Source organism: Diplotaxodon limnothrissa, linkage group LG4 (genome assembly GCF_057381915.1).
Source record: "Diplotaxodon limnothrissa isolate DT_005_m linkage group LG4, D_limnothrissa_male_GT1.1, whole genome shotgun sequence".
NCBI lineage: Eukaryota > Metazoa > Chordata > Actinopteri > Cichliformes > Cichlidae > Diplotaxodon > Diplotaxodon limnothrissa.
The window spans coordinates 13,284,566-13,303,321 of NC_140599.1; the positions used below are offsets into that span (position 1 = coordinate 13,284,566).

At 40.5% G+C, this 18,756-nt stretch overlaps 1 protein-coding gene across 1 annotated transcript; it reads left to right on the plus strand.

Annotated features, from left to right (window-relative positions):
• The first annotated feature begins 1,656 nt into the window (after positions 1–1,656).
• Positions 1,657–13,508, plus strand: emp2 (epithelial membrane protein 2). The gene is made up of 5 exons (XM_085352228.1): positions 1,657–1,735; positions 10,186–10,479; positions 10,564–10,669; positions 10,750–10,890; positions 10,994–13,508. The coding sequence occupies exons 2-5, from the start codon at positions 10,402–10,404 to the stop codon at positions 11,161–11,163; spliced, it is 495 nt and encodes a 164-aa protein (XP_085208354.1). The 5' UTR covers positions 1,657–1,735; positions 10,186–10,401; the 3' UTR covers positions 11,164–13,508.
• The last annotated feature ends 5,248 nt before the right edge of the window (positions 13,509–18,756 follow it).

Genomic DNA, 18,756 nt, shown 5'->3' on the forward strand with positions numbered 1-18,756 from the left:
TGTGAGATCAGACACTGATGCTGAATGAGAAGGCCTGGGTTACAGTCTCTGCTCTAATTCATCCCAAAGATATTTTATTGGGTTGAGATCAGGACTTTATGCAGGCCAGTCACGTTCTTCCAAACCAAACCTGCTCATCCATGTCTTTATGGACTGTGCTTTGTGTGCTGTTGTGCAGCCATGTTGGAACAGGAAGGGACCATCCCCAAACTGTACAACTCCTGAAAAACAACCCTACACCATAATCCCCCTCCATCAAACTTTACACTTGGCACAATGCAGTCACACAAGTACCATTGTCCTGGAAAACCCTGACTCGTCCATCAGATTGCCAGGCAGAGAAGCATGATTTATCACTCCAGAGAACATGTCTCCATAGAGTCCAGTAGTGTCTGATACACGGTCTTGAGCTAATTTCAAACTCACATGGACTTTGGAAGTCTGTAGCGACCAAGTCGGCAGAAGGTTGGTGACCTCTGTGCACTATGAGCCTCAGCATCCGTGGACTTCACGCTGTGATTTTACATTGCCAACCAGTTCATGTTGTTCCCAATCACTTTCACTTTGTTTTAATACCACTAATAGCTGACTGTGGAATATTTAGTAGTGAGAAAGTTTCATGACTAGATATGATGCACAGGTGGCATCCTATGAAAGTACCACGCTGGAACTCACCGAGCTCATGAGAGCAACCCATTCTTTAAAAAAAATGTTTGTGAATGTGGAAGTGATTGGAACACCTGAATTCAATGATTTAAATGGGTGAGTGAAAATTTTGGGCATTATAGTGTATTTTTGCATGACATATTGGAGTGTTAGAGATTGGTAGTGCTTGTCAGCAAACAGACACAGGGCAGGATTCTGATTGCAAAGCAGTGACTTGTGAGAGCTTAAAGAGGGAGATCTCATTTTCTGTGCTTGTCTTTTCATGATTGCTCTTTGTGTGGATGTAAACTGTGGGCCTTCCAAGAAGCAGTTGTTTTAAATTTGTGGCAGAACCTAAGAGAAAGAACTTTTAATTATAACAAGCTGTGGCAGCCTGCCAAGAAAGCAGTGCTATACTTGGAAACCAAACTTTATGAGCAGAAAATCCAAACGCTGCCCACACTGGGCCTCGGAGGTAAAGTCCAGAAATACCACAACAATGAAAAAGGAGTGTTTAAGGTGGATAAGAATACAAGGGGGGGTCCTGGGTCAAATATTTTGACCTCTAAAATGAAGGAATACTTAAAAAATCTAAATTAAAGAAAACACAGGTAACAGAGTCAACTGTTTTTCCGCTCCTCGCCCCTTTTCAGTATTCCTTCTTCATTCCTTCCTTTCCTTCACTTTTCATCCCCTTTTATCTCTTTAATTTCCTTTTGTCTCCCTCCCTGTCCTCGGACTCCTTCCGCTTGTTTTTTCTCATTCAGACTGTAGCCATGTGAGGAAATATAAACTTTCTATTTTTTTCACCATACTTTTCTTTTCTTTTTCCCGCCGGGCCCCAAATTCCTGTCACCTATCATCGACACGCGCGCGCGCGCGCACACGTAGACCTCCCAGTACATCGAGTCCAAACCACACCCAGCTCCAGGTCTCCCTCCCTCGCGCGCTCTCGACGGCCGGGCTAGCGGACGTGCATTTGTACTTTTTTGTTTTTTTGATTACTAGTGAGAACGACAGCTGCTGTTTTCTCACGTTCGAGGCTGTTTCTTCCACAGAAGAGTTGTTTTTCGTGCTTGGACCAAATTCGGTGAGCGAACTTTTCTTTCCTGATAACTTTTATTTTAAGTTTAGTTTGGCGCTTAAATGCCAAACAGAACTTTCTATGTGGGAGTTGTGGCATCACTCAGAGCAACTTTATGTGTTTGAAGTGCAGCGTAACGTGTTTACTGCTCTAGAAGACAGCTGTCTAAAAAATATAAATAAATACATGAATTAATACATTAAAACAACAACAACAACAACAAAATATATAAATAAACAGAACCTTAAAAAATATATTTTATGGTATGTCTGTTTAAGCGTATTTGGACATTAGGCCGTCTCTTACTGTTTGTTGCAGGGTTTAAGGGTCCCTTACTGCCGTGTTTTGCCCTGTGGGTATTTTTACACAGATTGTAACTCAGCTCCAAGTTCAGACATTGGAAATAAAAGGGGCGTTGTCAGCCACTTTGATAATGTGTGTGGGAGTAAAACGTATTTTTAAGTCCAGTGAAAGAAACTTTAGTGTTTTGGGAAGGAGGATAAACATTTAGTTTTTTCTTTCGTTTTTTTCAATGGACGCTGAAAATATGCGCCTGTGAACTCTGGGACTTAAAGATCGGGCTTCCTGCAACATGACACAGAAGGCTGTTATGTTGCTGTGGTTGTGGTTTCCGGGACTATGCTTTATATATGTTGCTTATAATATATTTAAGGGGTGCCATCTAAATGCAGTACACACACTGTAATGCCTTTATCCCTGTCTTTAAGTTTTCAATGGGGTAGATCCCTGTTTCTCTTCATGCCTGTCGCCCTCTTGTGGATAGAAAATAACATTAGACTATGTTATTTTAGGATTCTGTGGTTACAGATTTTTTTTTAGCTCCAGCAACAAATAAGATAAAAGTATAGAGAAAGATATGAGGACATATGAAATGGGAGGGTTACAGTTGAACTGCAATAATGTGGATACACTGGATGGCGTGGGCAAAGTTAAATTGGCGGGAGGGGGCTCTGTCAAGTTGCAACACGCTCCTGAAAATAGGAACTGAGGCATCAAAGCATTATTTACTCCAGCCTCAATGCCACTTGTGGTATAGACCATGCTGCAATCACAATATGGTAAATGCTAAATGGCCTGTATTTCTATAGCGCTTTACTTAGTCCCTATAGATCCCAAAGCGCTTTACACTACATTCGGTCATCCACCCATTCACACACTGGTGATGGCAAGCTACATTGTAGCCACAGCCACCCTGGGGCGCACTGACAGAGGTGAGGCTGCCGGACACTGGCGCCACCGGGCCCTCTGACCACCACCTGTAGGCAACAGGTGAAGTGTCTTGTCCAAGGACACAACGACAGAGACTGTCGGAGCCGGGGCTCGAACCGGCAACCTTCCGATTACAAGACGAACTGCCAACTCTTGAGCCACGATCGCCCCACATTAAGCTATATTTTGAGTAGAAATCTGGTTTCCATATCTCTTAATAATCACATACAGGGAATATACATGTGAACAAGTGCGTTAAGCAAGAGACTGAGTGAGCAAATGGATGGATAAATTGCTAAATACAGGAGTGAAGCTAAACGTGGCTGCATTTTGATGGATACCATCATCCCACCATATTGAAGGTGGTGTGTTTTCATCCCATCAGAGTCAAGTTTTAGAGTGCAAGAGGGTTTGGATGTATAATTCAGGCAGAATAACTCCTGAAGCATTTTCCCTCTTACACTTATGTTTTGTGACACGAGGTAGCGAGCCACAAGCATTTCCCCTCATACAGAATGTGGCACGCGGAAAGACATGAGTGACATATGATAGGAGGGGAATTAGACAGCAGGCTTATGGAGAGATTTTAAGCGTCGCTGACAGATGAAAGCGATTAGGGAACAAGTGTGAAGTGACTGACAGAAGAACAGAAAAAGATGAACAATATAAATAAATAGGGATGGAGATGTGAGTGGAGGTCTCCTTTTCATCTCTCTGTCAGGTGTTACTTAACCTCTCTCTCCCTCTGTCTCTCCATGTGGAAGTTATTACTCAGCACTGTCACATGAGGAAGAAAAGCACGTACACACACACACACACACCTAAAAACCATGTTAGCGTCCAACATGAAAGAATGCCTGTGTTGAAGTATTTGAAGCCAGAAGGAAAACAGTTGTGTATATGTGTGCAGATTCTTCTTATTTTTTGGGCTCTTTTGTAACTTCATGTTACCCTTCTCTAGTACTCAGAAAAACTTGATATTGTGTGAGTCTTTTTGTCTATTTGGGATGTGAATATGTCATTTGTATGCATTCACAGACAAATAACACAAATAACCACCGAAGTAACTGGTCTATCTGCAATTTCATAGACTGTATTGTACACTCTCCTAATATTTTAGTATGGATGGCAAGGAATAGAGCAACAGTCAGTCCAGAGTACCACTTTTATTGAATATTTGAAGCCTAATGTTGTGTTGTCCCATTAAAGCTAGTCCCTGAAAGATGAAGCCAGGTTGGGTCTCCTCAACACAGACATTTAAAGTCTCACCAATCCTTGTTGTGTCCTTCAAATTCAGTCAGATGCTGCATGACTTTGAGTCATTTAAATCCCCCTAAAACAGCACAGTACTGTTGACTTGCTACACAATATACAGGGTTTGGTCTACAAATGTAGCCAAACACTGTCCCTAAGGATGAACTAAAATGTTTCCCCTTGTAGTAATTGTAAAGTTGCATCTAGAATGCAGCATCATATCTAAAAAAGACCTCTTATAGATACATAATGCTTGATTTCTGCCATCGGTCCTGGGAAAGTGTACCTTTTGTGTAAAGGTAATCCAAAGCTTGGCCTGTAAGTCGTATACACACAGAAAGATTTGGTTCCCCTTTGCTATAAGTGAATCTTATGATATATAAATTTAACATTATGACCAAGTCTATGACCAAAGCACTGAAAATGAGTCTTAATTTCTCATGGAGATTGAGTTTTTCATGAGCAAATGTTTCTCAATTGTCAGCTTAAGCTTCTTTGAATATTTGTGCATACACAAAAAGGAGTATTCAAGAGTAAAGGCAGATGAGGGCCAGAGGGCTCCACTGGAAGTCTTCTATCCCTTCTCTCTTCTTTTTTTTCCTCAATCCAATTTTCCATGGCCAAAGACACAGAGAGAGAGATAAGTAGAGAGAAAGGGAGAATGGGACAGTGAGAGAGGCGGGGGAGTGAGATGCAGAGGCCCAGTTAAGTCTGTGGCTTTGTGTTTTATGAAAAGAGGGAAAAAAAGGACATTAAAAGTCAGCATTTTCCACCAGACAAGGGAATCAGTCGACATGAGCACACACATATACACACTTGCACTCTTCCACTGACTGAGTCTCCCCCCAGTCTCCTATTATAAGGCTGAGTGGAGAGGAGGAATGGCTTCATTTGTGGTGTTTGTCAGCGTGTGTGTATCTGTGTGACAGGGAAGGTAACTGGAGTTATCTGTCATTGTGTTTCTCTGCTTACACCTAGCCGTATGCCAGACTTTCCTAAAGTTAAACACAAAGGGAACTGTCACATCTTGTACAAACAAAACACAGGATAATATACTTACTGTAAAATGACCTGAGTTATACTGCTGCTGATGTGGAGAAAAGCTAAGCTTCACTTTGTTCTTTTTTCCGACTAGAGACTTTCCATGGTCATTTTTTTTGTGCTGAGAAGGTCTCACAAAACTAAAGCCCCTAAACCATGTAAACCCACTTTGAATAGCTCTAAAAACACTAGCCTCACAGGGAAAACATAACAGCAAAAATTCAACTTCTGTAGGTTACCCTTTAGCAGCTACATTTCGCTTGTGAACATCACATCTTAGTTCAGATTACATTTGTTAATGACCACGACAAAGATGGTGTTACAATAGATTTGTTATTACTTGTTCTGGTGGCGCACACCTCACAGTTGAGGCAAATAAAATCTGTCTGTTATGATAGATAAGGTGTGACAAATTGTGCCGTGTTGGTGTGAAGCAGGTCAAAGAAGCATGGCTAATGTATGCAACATGAATGTGGATAGTGTGTGTGTCTGTGTGTCAGCTGTTGCCTGATGTCAGAGGAACGACAATTCACACTCTACTATCAGCGCTGAGGGAAACCCATTAGGGTCGCTGGGAGTGCAGGGTCCACATTAGGCTAATGTTAGGGTATGTTTGTAGTAAGTGTTGTTTTCTTTTCTTTAATCATGCTCATGATAATCGGGGCCTGGCAGTCAAAGTAATGAAGATCTTTACAGTGCAAGCACTCACCAACACAAAAGACACTTATTTCATTTACTTTCAATTATCTACATTTTCCTTATGCGAATCGTATGTTTTTCTTATATTTAACTCAGCTCCCAAATGTTTGCGATTTTGCATTCTGTGTATGTGTGCATACATCAAAGTCTGCACGACTGTACTCAGTATGTGCCTCTAGGCTCATGTTTTTGTTTTTCTGCCTTCCCTCCATTTCCCTCCAATTGGGTTCCCTTCCTTGTTTCTCTGATCCCACCCTCCTCCCGTGCTCCTCCTCTCTTTGCTGAGATGAGAAGGCAGCTGCAGACAGTAGAAGATCCAGCTGTGTGTGCCCACATGTGCATGTCTGGGGATTATTTTCCACTCCAAAGAATGTCCCTGCAGGTCAGATTAGGCTCAAAGAGATGCATTGCACTGGAAGTGAATTAAATTATCTTTTATTTTTAACTTTGGCCGCCCTTTTTCCCAAATGTCTTTCGATGCTTCCTTCACTGTGCTAGCGTTTCTCTGTAAAATCAAAAACTAAAATCAGATTTACAGAAACAGATTTATTATAAAGTGTTATATGTGTGCTATTCACTACTTTGTGTGGATATTGAGAGAGTTGGCATACAGTAGCTACTTTATATATAAGGTGTCACATATAAACACACAACGACACCAAACTACCATATAAACACAGACATCGCAGGCTTTTATTGCCTCAAAGCGTTTATGTTGAGAATAAACATTTTGCAGGCTCACGTGCGACAGGATTTTCACTTCCATTTCTTTGTAGTTTTTTTTTCCTCACAACCTCTGGTCTCGGTTTAAATGAGTCTTACCAAGCCTTTGTCTTCTCCAGTTTGATTTTCAGAACAGTATCATTATGATCTTTTGGCTTGAAAAGCCCTTGCTGTTCGCATACTTGTTGGAAACCTGAACCCTGTGCTTTTAGATGGCTGTTGTTATTTTCCCGCTTCCTTTTTACTATTTACCACCTGGTGCCCCCTTCCCCCCTACCCAGACAGGGAGGACCTATCCTTTGGCACATCACACAACCGCATACTCGCACACAAAAACTGTGACCTGCTTCCTGTTGGTGGGCAGAGACTGTTTTTACTGTGACTCCATTTTGGCGGGGAAGACTAATTCCTCTGCAGTCTGGCTGGGGCTGTGTGTGTGTATGTGTGTGTGTGTGTGTGTGTGTGTGTGTGTGTGTGTGTGTGTGTGTGTGTGTGTGTACACTCACATGCTTTTAAATATGCTTGCGTCTGTGCCTCGTAAGCTTCTGAACCTTAGGTGGGAGGCACTTCCAGAAATCTAAATAATATGTTTTCTTTTATGTGCGTTATCTCCACGGTAGAGTTTGATGTGTGACACTGTGTGACGCAGATGCTAGTCAGTATGTGTTTCAGAAATGTAGGCCTACATTTGCAGACACATTATATTATAAAGTGCCATTAAAGCTGTGCTGTAAAATGTCACAGTTGAATTGTAGATTTTGGAATCCTGTGTTATGTGAGCATTTGCAGCCAAATAACCGAATGATGCTGACAAGGCATTTTTTTTATGCTGAGCAAAACTCAACCCTGGATTTTCTCACACATGGTTTTCTGGGTATGCTTGAGTTTGTTTTTGTTTTTTTGTTTTTAATAGAATCCACATTTTTATTCACTCTGAGGAATTTGTCTGTAGAATACACAAATAAAAACTAATGAAAATAACAAAAGAAAATAAATCAGGCGCAACCTTGCAGAAAGAGAACACAGTAACTTATTGTTCAAATAACTGCCTGTTCAGACACAAATACGTCTTATCCTAACAGATACACCCAACCTGTTATGACTGTCAACAGTGATTTGTGAAACCATACACTTCTGGACATTTAGTTTGAATCATACTGCTACAAAGGCTAAGGTCACACTGCAGAAGAAGTAGAATAGGCTGGTATTTGAACCTGCACACTGAGTGCCCTTGGTTCATTTGAAATATGTAAACTTTACTGAAATGTATCCATGGCAGTGCGTCTTGATTTACTGGCATTCTTTTTATCAAATTTGTAACTGATAATTGTGTATCATTGTGTTGGTTAATCTCAGATTTACACACACACACACACACACACACCCACACCCGCCCCCCCCCCCCCCCCCCCCCCCCCCCAAAAGTTTACTGCTGAGTCCTCGCTGCCATAAAGTCTGAATGAAGGCCTTTAATCACTGCAAAGTATACACTACACTCCCACACATTGTAAATGTGTGTATATATACTGTGTAAAACACCCACTCTTTCTTTGACACACATGTACACATGATTTGCTGGACAAAACATAAGATGTGTGTTTTCTTTAATTTAAGGGAAGACTCTGAGGCTTCTGACTGTTTCTTTGACAGCTATTTGGACACAATGTAACAGAACATACATAGACGGATTGTAATTGAAGTTTTTAGCGATGCTTTATCTACATATTTTCTAAATAGTTAAAAAAATCCTGTCAGTGCTATATTATTATACATTTCATTTCTATACATAATTTATATTTTGTTCTGTATGTATGTTATTCTGTCGATATTGTAATTACTGCTTGCTTTTCTTTGAAGGCTGATATTGGACAGTACTCCAGTTTCATTGTACTATTGGGCGATCGTGGCTCAAGAGTTGGGAGTTCACCTTGTAATCGGAAGGTTGCCGGTTCGAGCCCCGGCTTGGACAGTCTCGGTCGTTGTGTCCTTGGGCAAGACACTTCACCCGTTGCCTACTGGTGGTGGTCAGAGGGCCCGGTGGCGCCAGTGTCCGGCAGCCTCGCCTCTGTCAGTGCGCCCCAGGGTGGCTGTGGCTACAATGTAGCTTGCCATCACCAGTGTGTGAATGTGTGCGTGAATGGGTGGATGACTGGATATGTAAAGCGCTTTGGGGTCCTTAGGGACTAGTAAAGCGCTATATAAATACAGGCCATTTACCATTTACCATTTATTGTACAAGGTATGACTGTGCAATGACCATAAACAGTTAAAGACTGTGTTGACATTGCCAATATTAGTTATTTGGCATTATATGTATGTTGGCACATATTAGCTCATAAATTAAAATGAAAAAAATAAAGATGACACAGGAGAAACGCCCTTCAAACCATGAGTGCTGATCTTGCTTAGTTTGTCCACCACGCTGCAACTCTGCACTCGACAGTCAACGACGACTAGTAATCGAGAGTAATCGACCACTTGTGAAAATAAAGGAAGATTATTTTTAAACGACATTGTAGAGCTGCACAATTAATCGTTAGAAAATCGCGATTTCGATTTATACTTATGTGCGATCTCATTTCCAAATGACAACGATTTAAAAAAACAAAACAAAAAAACAAAAACAAAACACAGACGACAATGATTGTATTGCATTTTGATCTGGGACGTAATCTGCATGAAAACAAGCGCTCACTCTTCCTGCTCAACAAATGACGAGGGCGGAGCCTTATACCACGTGATACAGAAGCTGTGCCGTGTGATGCTAACATTAGCAGGGAAAAAACAACGGAGAGCACGTCAGGGATGACGAGAAAGTGACAGGAGAAAATCCGTCCCGGTCAACCACCCAAACATCAATAACGGGAACCTTATACAGCGCTTCCCTATACCCGTCGAACTCCCGCAGGCACAAAGAAATTACGGAGGCTATTACTTATCACCTGACCAAAGATATGGCTCCCATCAACACTGTGCAAAACGAGGGATTTAGGAAAATGATCAACACCCTCGACAAACGCTACACAGTGCGTTTCTATTGTTGCACTACCTGCTCTATACACGCAGTGTCCAGCAACGGTGGAGACGGAATTTCAAGCAGTACATTTTGCGGCAACAACAAAACGTGAGACATTTGTTGTTTTTATGTTTATTTATTGTTTTATGTTCAGTCTCAACTGTTACGAAGTTGATGTGCAGTTAAGCGCAATAAATATTTATATTGGAAAAGAAAATCGTGATCTCAATTCTATGCAAAGAAATCGTGATTCTCATTTTATGCAAATCGTGCAGCCCTACAACATTGTCATATTATCTTAGCTAGGACTTATCAACGACCACATATAACACATTTTTGGGACATCTGTTTCTGTTTTGTGTATCTATAGGAGCTGAATTTTTACATCACCAAATATCGATATTGGTATCGATCATGCATGATGATGATGATTAAAGAAATCATTTCTTTTTTTTCATTTACTCAGCTATTACACTCATGTTGCTTCCAACAGGTTCTTTTCATGTGAGCGGCCTTGATCCATTCCTCACTATCAGTCTGCAACCCCGCCTGTCTGACAGCCAGCATAAACATACAGAAGTGGTTCCACCAAAACTGACAATCAGCCAGTGGGAGAAACAAACAGCGAGGGGAAACGGCCTGCAGGGTATTTAACCAGTTTGACCGACAGGTGACAAAAAGCAGATAGAAGTTAGACGGAAGGGCAGTCATGTTGATCGTCTTAGCTTTCATCATACTCTTTCATCTGGCTGCAGCCATCCTGCTCTTCGTTGCCACCATTCACAATGTAAGTACACACTGAAAATAAATACTCCTTTAACATAAATCATTTCACTTTTTTTAACAATGCTTGTGTCTATCCCTGATGTAGGCGTGGTGGGTGGTATCAAGACCTGGCATTAACATTATTAGTGACTTATGGTACGCATGTAACACCACTTGCGAATCGATTGAGGACAGTCACACTGTGAATGCAGGTAAGACAGTGTGTATACTTCCTATATCTCTGTAAATGTATGTCTGGGTATGCTACAACTTCTAACTTCTCTCTCCTCAGCTTATCTGCAGGCAGTCCAGGCTACCATGATCCTTGCCACTATATTGTGTTGCGTCAGCTTCTTCGTCTTCATCCTTCAGCTCTTCAGGATCAAACAGGGAGAGCGATTCATTTTCACAGCCATTATCCAGATATTGGCATGTATGTAAAACACATCTAACTTTTAATGTTCTAATGCAACTTATATCCACTATCCGTGTGTATGATTTCCATCCTTTTCCTTATCTCTTCTCTCATCTCCCAGCTTTATGTGTGATGATCGCGGTGTCCATCTACACGGCCGAGAACAAAAGCTTTCATAAGCATGACCTTCAGGAAGGCTCATTCGGCTCCTCTTATGTTGTGGCGTGGATCAGCTTCCCCATGACTCTCATCAGTGGCCTCGTGTACCTGGTGCTCAGGAAACGCAAATAGACATAATAGGCTTATATAAACAATATTCAAATTCTATAAATGGAAACTTGAACATATGAGTACAAACAAACAATTTTTCTCATCTAACATTCTTTTTTTAACCCTTATTTTTTATTTTCTATTGGAATCTGCTTCAAATTCTGCATCATTTCAAATCACAGGTGCAAATCTAGAAAACATTTAGTACTTTTTTGGTCCATCTTATGCATGAGCTTCTTGTTCCTGATGGTACATTGTTCTTACTGAGTGTGGCAAAGATGACTCTTCGGATTCAAGTCCTTTAGAGACATGGCAGTCCAATTTTTCCCCTGCTTACGTCTGTGGTAGCCACTGCAGTATGTTTCTGCAATTATCTAAGGCGAGAAGTGCACCGTGATTCACATTTGATCTGCAGTGCCTTGTTTAAACAGTGTAACCTTACCTTTGCCAGCATGGCACACTGTGCTGGCTAGCTCCATTTACATAAGGTCAAATCAGCTCGATGCAAATGCACACCACAAGAGCCTAGGTGACTTCATCACCCATCCACTGCTCTGCATAGACGAGGCTCCAGAGGACCCTTGCTGCATTTTGTGAGAACTTACCTTCACCTTCCTCCCTTTCCCTTGGCAAAAACACAGGAAGAGAGCTCTGCTTTGTCTCCCCCTGTTGTGTCGCTGTCTCCTGCTTTCCACCAACTCCAGTCACAGGACTGTTTTATCCAAAAGGATAATAGTGGAAGAAGGAAAAAGTGTGGAGGCTTGTCTGACATCTCCTAGACTTGCTAAAGGCTTTTTTTTTTTTTTGTGAATCTATAGTTGACAGACTTTATTTTGTACATATTTGCTGTGTGTGTATAGTTAAGGCTAGATTCAAATGATAAAAATTTTATCTATAAAATAAAAGGCATATAAATAAACAAATATTAACCACAGCATAGAAGTGTAGTGAATCAGTAGTTAGAGATACAAGATGTAGGATTTTAACCTTTTTGTTATGTTCTTATGTTACTTTTTGTGTTTTCATGGTTAGAAAGGAACCAGTGATTTGCTGTGAGATTTGGGATTTAAAACGACATAGAAATGTGTAAACTTCAAAGAAGAATGAACATTTCTTTGTTATTACTATGCTTGTTTTGTTCACAGCTTCTTTGAAGCTATTCTTTTGAAACCACTGTTTATTAGATTATAGCATCATGCGACTGGCGATGTATGAAGTAATTACCATATTTTTCCCCTCTCTGGCTGGGTTACTGCTTGGTCCATTACTGGAACATTTCTAGCATCTCTGCACTTACTCATGTGTCAGCTTTTAATAGTAAGCTAGATGTTATACCTGCCAGCAGTTCCTTGCATTACTTTAAAAGAACTGAAACCATCATGGGCATCAGCGATTATAGTTGTGCTGGATTACTTCAGAGATGCACTGTGCTGTTTTTGTTGTAAAGAGAAATGTTAGATAAAGCTTGGAACACAGAAGTTTGTAACCTGCTAACTCACCGGTGATAAAGATTTGTGGAAAAGGCGTGGAATTGAAGTTATTAAGCTTTACTATCCCAAGTCGATACTTGAAAATGAACAAAACAGCGTGTTAAAGGCCAAGATTACCATGATATTCATGCGTTTTGTCAAGTTGTCATCATTAGTGTTTCACTTGGTAAAAAGCCTCATGTAATTAAATGCCTTTTATCAAAAATGTTTGTTAATGTTGACTCTACTTTAGTTATGATGTAATGATTTTTAAAGCAGACCAATATTTAACTGTGGATAAATCAACGTTTTGAACATGGCATCTGATCAGATAAGTTAAATTAACATATTTTCCCAATTGAGTGTGTTGTTATTTATTCATCTAAATTGCTTTGGCATGAGTCGCCCTAGAAATGGCCACCTCCTCAGAGCAAATTCCCCCGCCTTTAACCAAAACAAATAAAAATACTCTGGTCTTTTCCTTTTAAGAAGTCATGGCCCAGTTATAGAAAAAAAAACTATTCGTAACAAGGTTTGTGTTTTTTTTTTTTTTGTTTTTTTTTTGAGTAACTGGGTTATGATTCTGAGAAAGCCATCTTTAGCACCACAAAGCAGTCACCTTGTTATCTGGTTTTATTTTATCCAAAGAAAGAATATTTCTACAGCAGATGGCTCTAAAACTGGGCAACTCATACCAAATCAGTCTTTATGGCACTACAAAGTAAAAATGAAATAGTTTGTCCCTTTCATTTCAGTTGTAGATATTCAACATAAAACACGTTATTATCTTTAGAGTGAATTTATTAGTATACTTTTCTTGTAGTGTGTTTTATACCCATGTAGATGTCATAAGGTCATACTGACAGAAAAAATTGAGTTGTTGAAACCAAAACTGTATTTATGGGGATTTCTTTCTTTTTTGCATCTGAAATATTTCTAATGTTTAATGAAGTATTAATTCCAAATTGATTTAAAGTCTCATGTTGCTCCATAATGTTGTCAGTGTATATTTTGCTGCGTGGAGTTGTTTTCCGCAGGCTAGCAGTTTTTCAATTTCCAGTTTCTGCTTGTTAACGGCTCATTTCCTTGTATTGTTTTAAAAGCCAATTAAATTACAATATACTAGTTATTTTGTCCTCTGTTGCAGCTTCTGTGGCAGCTTTGGTGATTTGTTAACATTTTTTGTCCTGTGGTCACATCATCAGATTGAACGTTTGTCTGCTACCGACACCTAGTGGACCGGCAGAAAACTACATCATGTGTACGAGCTCGTTTATTTTATTCTTCAAGCGGCACACTGGTCAAACATCCAGTAGATTTATGAACAAATACTCAGCCTCAACACATCAATTTATCTGTGCTTATTTTTCTTTTACCTTTCGAAAAATGCCTTTGAATAAATAAAACATATTTGTTTGTAACTAGTGTTCTACTGGGTATTAATGTGTGCATACGTACTTGCTCTCCAGTGTCTTGTCTTTTTCTCTTTTCCCATGTTGCAGTGTACTACTTACCATATTTTAGGCTTTATTGTAAAATTTCATGGGAATTACACTCTGAGTGCAGTTTTGTTTCAGGTTTTTAATAAGGGAAAAAAAATATGTCCAAATCTACCAGGCCCTGTGTGAGAAAGACATTGATTCATCAGGTGTGATTTCTGCAAGACCAAGAAATCAATTAAGTAGAACCTGCCTGACAAAGTGAAATGGACGAAGATCTTAAAATAGAACACAGCAAGTTTGGAAAAGGATTCATGATTACAACAATAAGAAAGAAATGGCGTACATGGGAGATTTTCAAGTAGACACGTTTACCATGTAGTGACTGGCTGGATAACATTTATGAAGAATTTTATATGAGACTTCTTTCACCTTATTTACAATCAAATATTTATGGGGGATCATCCAGACTGTCTTCCACTTGATATCTGGAACATATCGGTTCCAATAAGATATTATATATGGGAGAGAGATGATATCTTCTTGGAATAAACTACGTATTTTCTTATTGCTGTTACCAAGTTCTTGTGAAAAGCAGATTTTTCCTATTGGTGACTCAGCTGGATCAGGGAGAGTGACTGAGGTAAATATTGAGCTGTCAGTGTTTTTATATAACATTAAAGTCCCTGAGGGTATGGCACCAAGCACCATTGAGAATTCCTGAACACTGATTGGAAAATAATATAGTGCAATAAAGTCATTGTAAGTAAGTAGTTGTCCCTCTTTATTAACCAGCTGAGCCACCAATAGGATCCCATTTTGGACCCAAGTTTCCAGGAAAAGTGATTTATTTTTCTATAAAATATCTCTGTTGTTCCAGATAAGGTATTTGTGAGGTGAGAAGTTGTGTTTATAAATGAGGGTCCACGCATGATGTGTAAGACTTGCGCGAAAGGTGTCTACTTCCGGTCAAAGCATTTTACGATAGTTACAGGTCAGGGTATCTGTTACGATGTTAAGAATAACAAGTATCTCTTAAAATGTTTCCGATAATGAAACATTTAATATAATGTAGACAAAAACAAAAAAATAAAAAGATAGTGGGTTGTGCCATGCGCTTGTGAAGTGGCTGTTTGGTCTTTCCAATGTAAAGGTCTGGGCATTCCTCGCTGCACTGTACAGCATACACCACATTGTTAAGTCTGTGTTTTGGAGTTTTGTCTTTCGGGTGAACCAGTTTTTGTCTGAGCGTGTTGCTGGGTCTGAAATGCTTGGAGAAAACCCTCCTGAGTTTTTCTGATACACCGGCTACATAGGGGATGACAATGTTGTTGCGTCTGTCCTTCTTATCCTCCCTCGGGTGAGGGAGGGGGCTGACACCAGCGAAAGAGTCACCACCTCCACAGGACAAGACTCAGCTGTCCATCTGCATCTTAAGGATAAAGGACACTCTTTCGAGGATGCCAATGTTCACATTTTGGACAGAGAGGACAGATGGTTTGAAAGGGGAGTGAAAGAAGCCATCTATGTCCACTGTGAGTGACCATCTTTGAACAGAGGCGGTGGTTTACGACACCAACTCTCTGCCATCTATAATCCAGTTTTGAGTTCCCTCCCCAGACGCCTTAACGCCCACTCACATCCTGGGCCATCTGACCTCAGGAATTCGCATGATAAGGTGGGGCCAGGTTTCACAATGAACTCACCCGAAACCCTGGCTGATTGGGACTCACACCCAGTTTCACACCTTGGCTCAGGTGATTAGAGGATCATCAGGGGGTCCTTTTGTCCCTCTGTGGGGGGATACTCCCACTAGGTTTATATCTTGGACTCTCCACCATTTGACCTTAGAACTAAAGAAGCTTCTTGGATGAGAGGTGAAACGTCTTCAAGCAACTTAAATATGGAATCAGAACGATGCCACCTTGAAACGAAACCGAAAAAAATATTGAAACCGAAAAAAATATTGTAACTGAAATAAATGTACTGAAAAATGTTGTATTGAAACCGAAAAAAAAATTGATAGTGAAAAACAATTAATTGAAACTGTAATTTTTTTGTTTTCGCTTATATATATATATTTTTTTTCAGTTTCAATCCATTTTTTTTCGGTTTCAAACCATTTTTCAGTTTCAATCTGCTGGCACTGTTTTGGCGTCCAGGGGTGCGCTGGGGGGGGGGGGGGGGATTCCGGCCCCCATGTATTTGCATATATTATGGAGGCCACTAGCGCTGACCAAGCTGCCATCTTTCTCTCTTCCCGTCTTTCAATGGCTGCTTCAATTTCAGCTTGACCCTCCAAACCGCAAGTAAGTAATCATTTTTTGTCATCTTTCTTGCTGTCCCACTGGACTGGACATTAGTTTAGTTTTTTTTAGCTACATCTGGTGAAGTTGTGGTAAAATACTGGTATTAGCCTATTCGTCGTAGCAAGCTAGCCTGAAGCTAATATTTGCTAAATTTAGGGACACCTGTGTCTCTTTAGGAGTTGGAGGCCGGTGTTTTAGGAACGGCACAAGATCTCATCAACAGGCAGTGTTGGGCAGTAACGTAATACATGCACCGGCGTTACGTATTTAAAATACAAAATATGAGTAAATGTATCTGTTACAGTTATCGTTCAATAGGTGATGTTGAGAATACAGTTAGTTTGTTGAAATAAATGGATTACATGGCGGTATTTTCCTGTTTCATATGTTAGGCAATGGTCTCTCAATTTTTGGTAATTCCACGCTGGTGGAAACCCAAACAAAGCACGCAATAAGAGCCTCTAAAAATTATTATACAAAAATGATTTAATATGAAGGCAATAGCAGAGTGTTACAGGCATCGCCCTAAACAATGTAGCCTCATGGGCAGTGTAGTCTGTGCTGCAGGGAGAATGGACTGCCATACCCGTTATGTGTCTGTGAGCGAGGGAGGGAGAGAAAGGAAAAGTACGAGCTGTCACGGGGCAGAAACGGGAGCTGGAAGCATGTAAATATAATAATAACCACTGCAGCCAAAAAGAGTGCCTGACAAGCCCATCTGTAAGGCTACGTTCACACTGCAGGCAAAAGCGCATCAAATCGGATTTTTTTGACCCTATGCGACCCATATCCGATCATGGTATGACAGTGTGAACGGCACAAATCCGATATTTTCAAATCCGATCTGGGTCACTTTCGTATGTGGTCCTGAATCCGATACATATCCGATGTTTCAGAAAGCGACTGCTGTGTGAACGGTCAAGTCGCATTAAATCCGTCTTTTACGTCACTGACACAAGACAGACGCCAATTATCAGCACCGGAGAAGCGCCCGATAAGACATCGCGAACGCTTCCTGGCCACCCGGTGAAACTGCTGGGAAGACAACGTTGGAGAAACGTGAACATTTTATTTGTACTGCATAATCTGCAGATTCTGACAGAAATCTGCAACTATCCTTTGAAGCACCGCTCCTCTCTAAAACAGCAATAAGGATAATTATTAGGTTATCTACATTATTATGTAAATAACAAAATAACTTAAAGCAAAAATTGGGAAACGTGAAGTCCGAAGTCTTTATATTAAGGGCCATCAGTCAAACAATATTGTTTGCTCTGTGTCTAAACAGAGCGCGTTGTGTGACATCTTCTTTTGCACATGCGGGCCGCTTTGAGCGTTCACACTAGAGCTCGTTTGCTGTCGCATTTTATTTGTAGTGTGAACGAGCAGACAAAAAATTCGGATTTGATCAAAAAATCGGAATTGAGCATTAAGACCTGCAGTGTGAACGTAGCCTAAGTAAGCTATCAAGTCTCGACTGTACACTGTGTTCGTGTTTTCCTCTGAAACAATAAGTCCCGTTGGAGCAGCCTTTCAACGCCTCTCTCTGTCTCTGGCAAGCAGAGTTGACCCAGACAACAAAGTAAAGCTAGTTTTCAGCTACGAGCCCGACACGAACCCGACGTATTAGCCAGAGGTCCCTTTACTACAGTTCGGAGCCGCGGACCTGTTTTATATACGCGTGGGATAGTTTTCTATACGAGATCACAGCAAAAAGTGCAGCCTTACCTAATGTCCACCTACTGTTACTCATTTATATTATGATTTTAACACCTAGTTGGTATTGGTATGGCAAGTAGCCTTCAGTAATAGTAACAAATCACACAGCAATAGTACATTCATGTAGTTGTAAAGTATTCAGAATACATTACTTCTATAATCTTTGGTGGAATACATTTTAAAATTAACCTTCGCAACACTGTCAACAGGTTAGCACCTCATACCACAGTGCAGCAAAGCAGTCTCATGAGTGCTGGGAAGGACAAGCCCAGAGCCCAAAACAGACAGTCCAGGATATGACAAGGTTAGTAATTGTATGGTGAAAATTATACTTTTAGTTATCTTGATTGGCAAAAGAAAAGTAAATACAAAATCTGCTTCTCACATTTAGGGCATTTCCAAGATTTTTTTTTTTTTTCAAAACTTCAATTTCTTTCATTATAGCTGTCCTGTGCCAGATGTTCTGTTGACCCACAGTGAGAGGCATCATTTCATAAACACCAGGAAGACTGAAACTCATCGCCGGGATCAAGCAGGGCTCGTGATCTTCACCAGCAGCTCCCTCACAAGAAGGATAAACCCAGCATTTCATGAACACTGATGGAGACCTTTGCTTTGTGTAATGTTAGAAGTACTCAGATAATCCTCAGAGGAATATCTTTAAGTCCTGTAGAAAGT

Coding starts and splice junctions, on each gene's coding strand:
- emp2 (XM_085352228.1), top strand. CDS start 10,402: ATGTTGATCGTCTTAGCTTTCATCATACTCTTTCATCTGGCTGCAGCC. Junction 10,670..10,749: donor CAGTCACACTGTGAATGCAG/GTAAGACAGTGT, acceptor CTCTCTCCTCAG/CTTATCTGCAGGCAGTCCAG. Junction 10,891..10,993: donor CATTATCCAGATATTGGCAT/GTATGTAAAACA, acceptor CTCATCTCCCAG/CTTTATGTGTGATGATCGCG.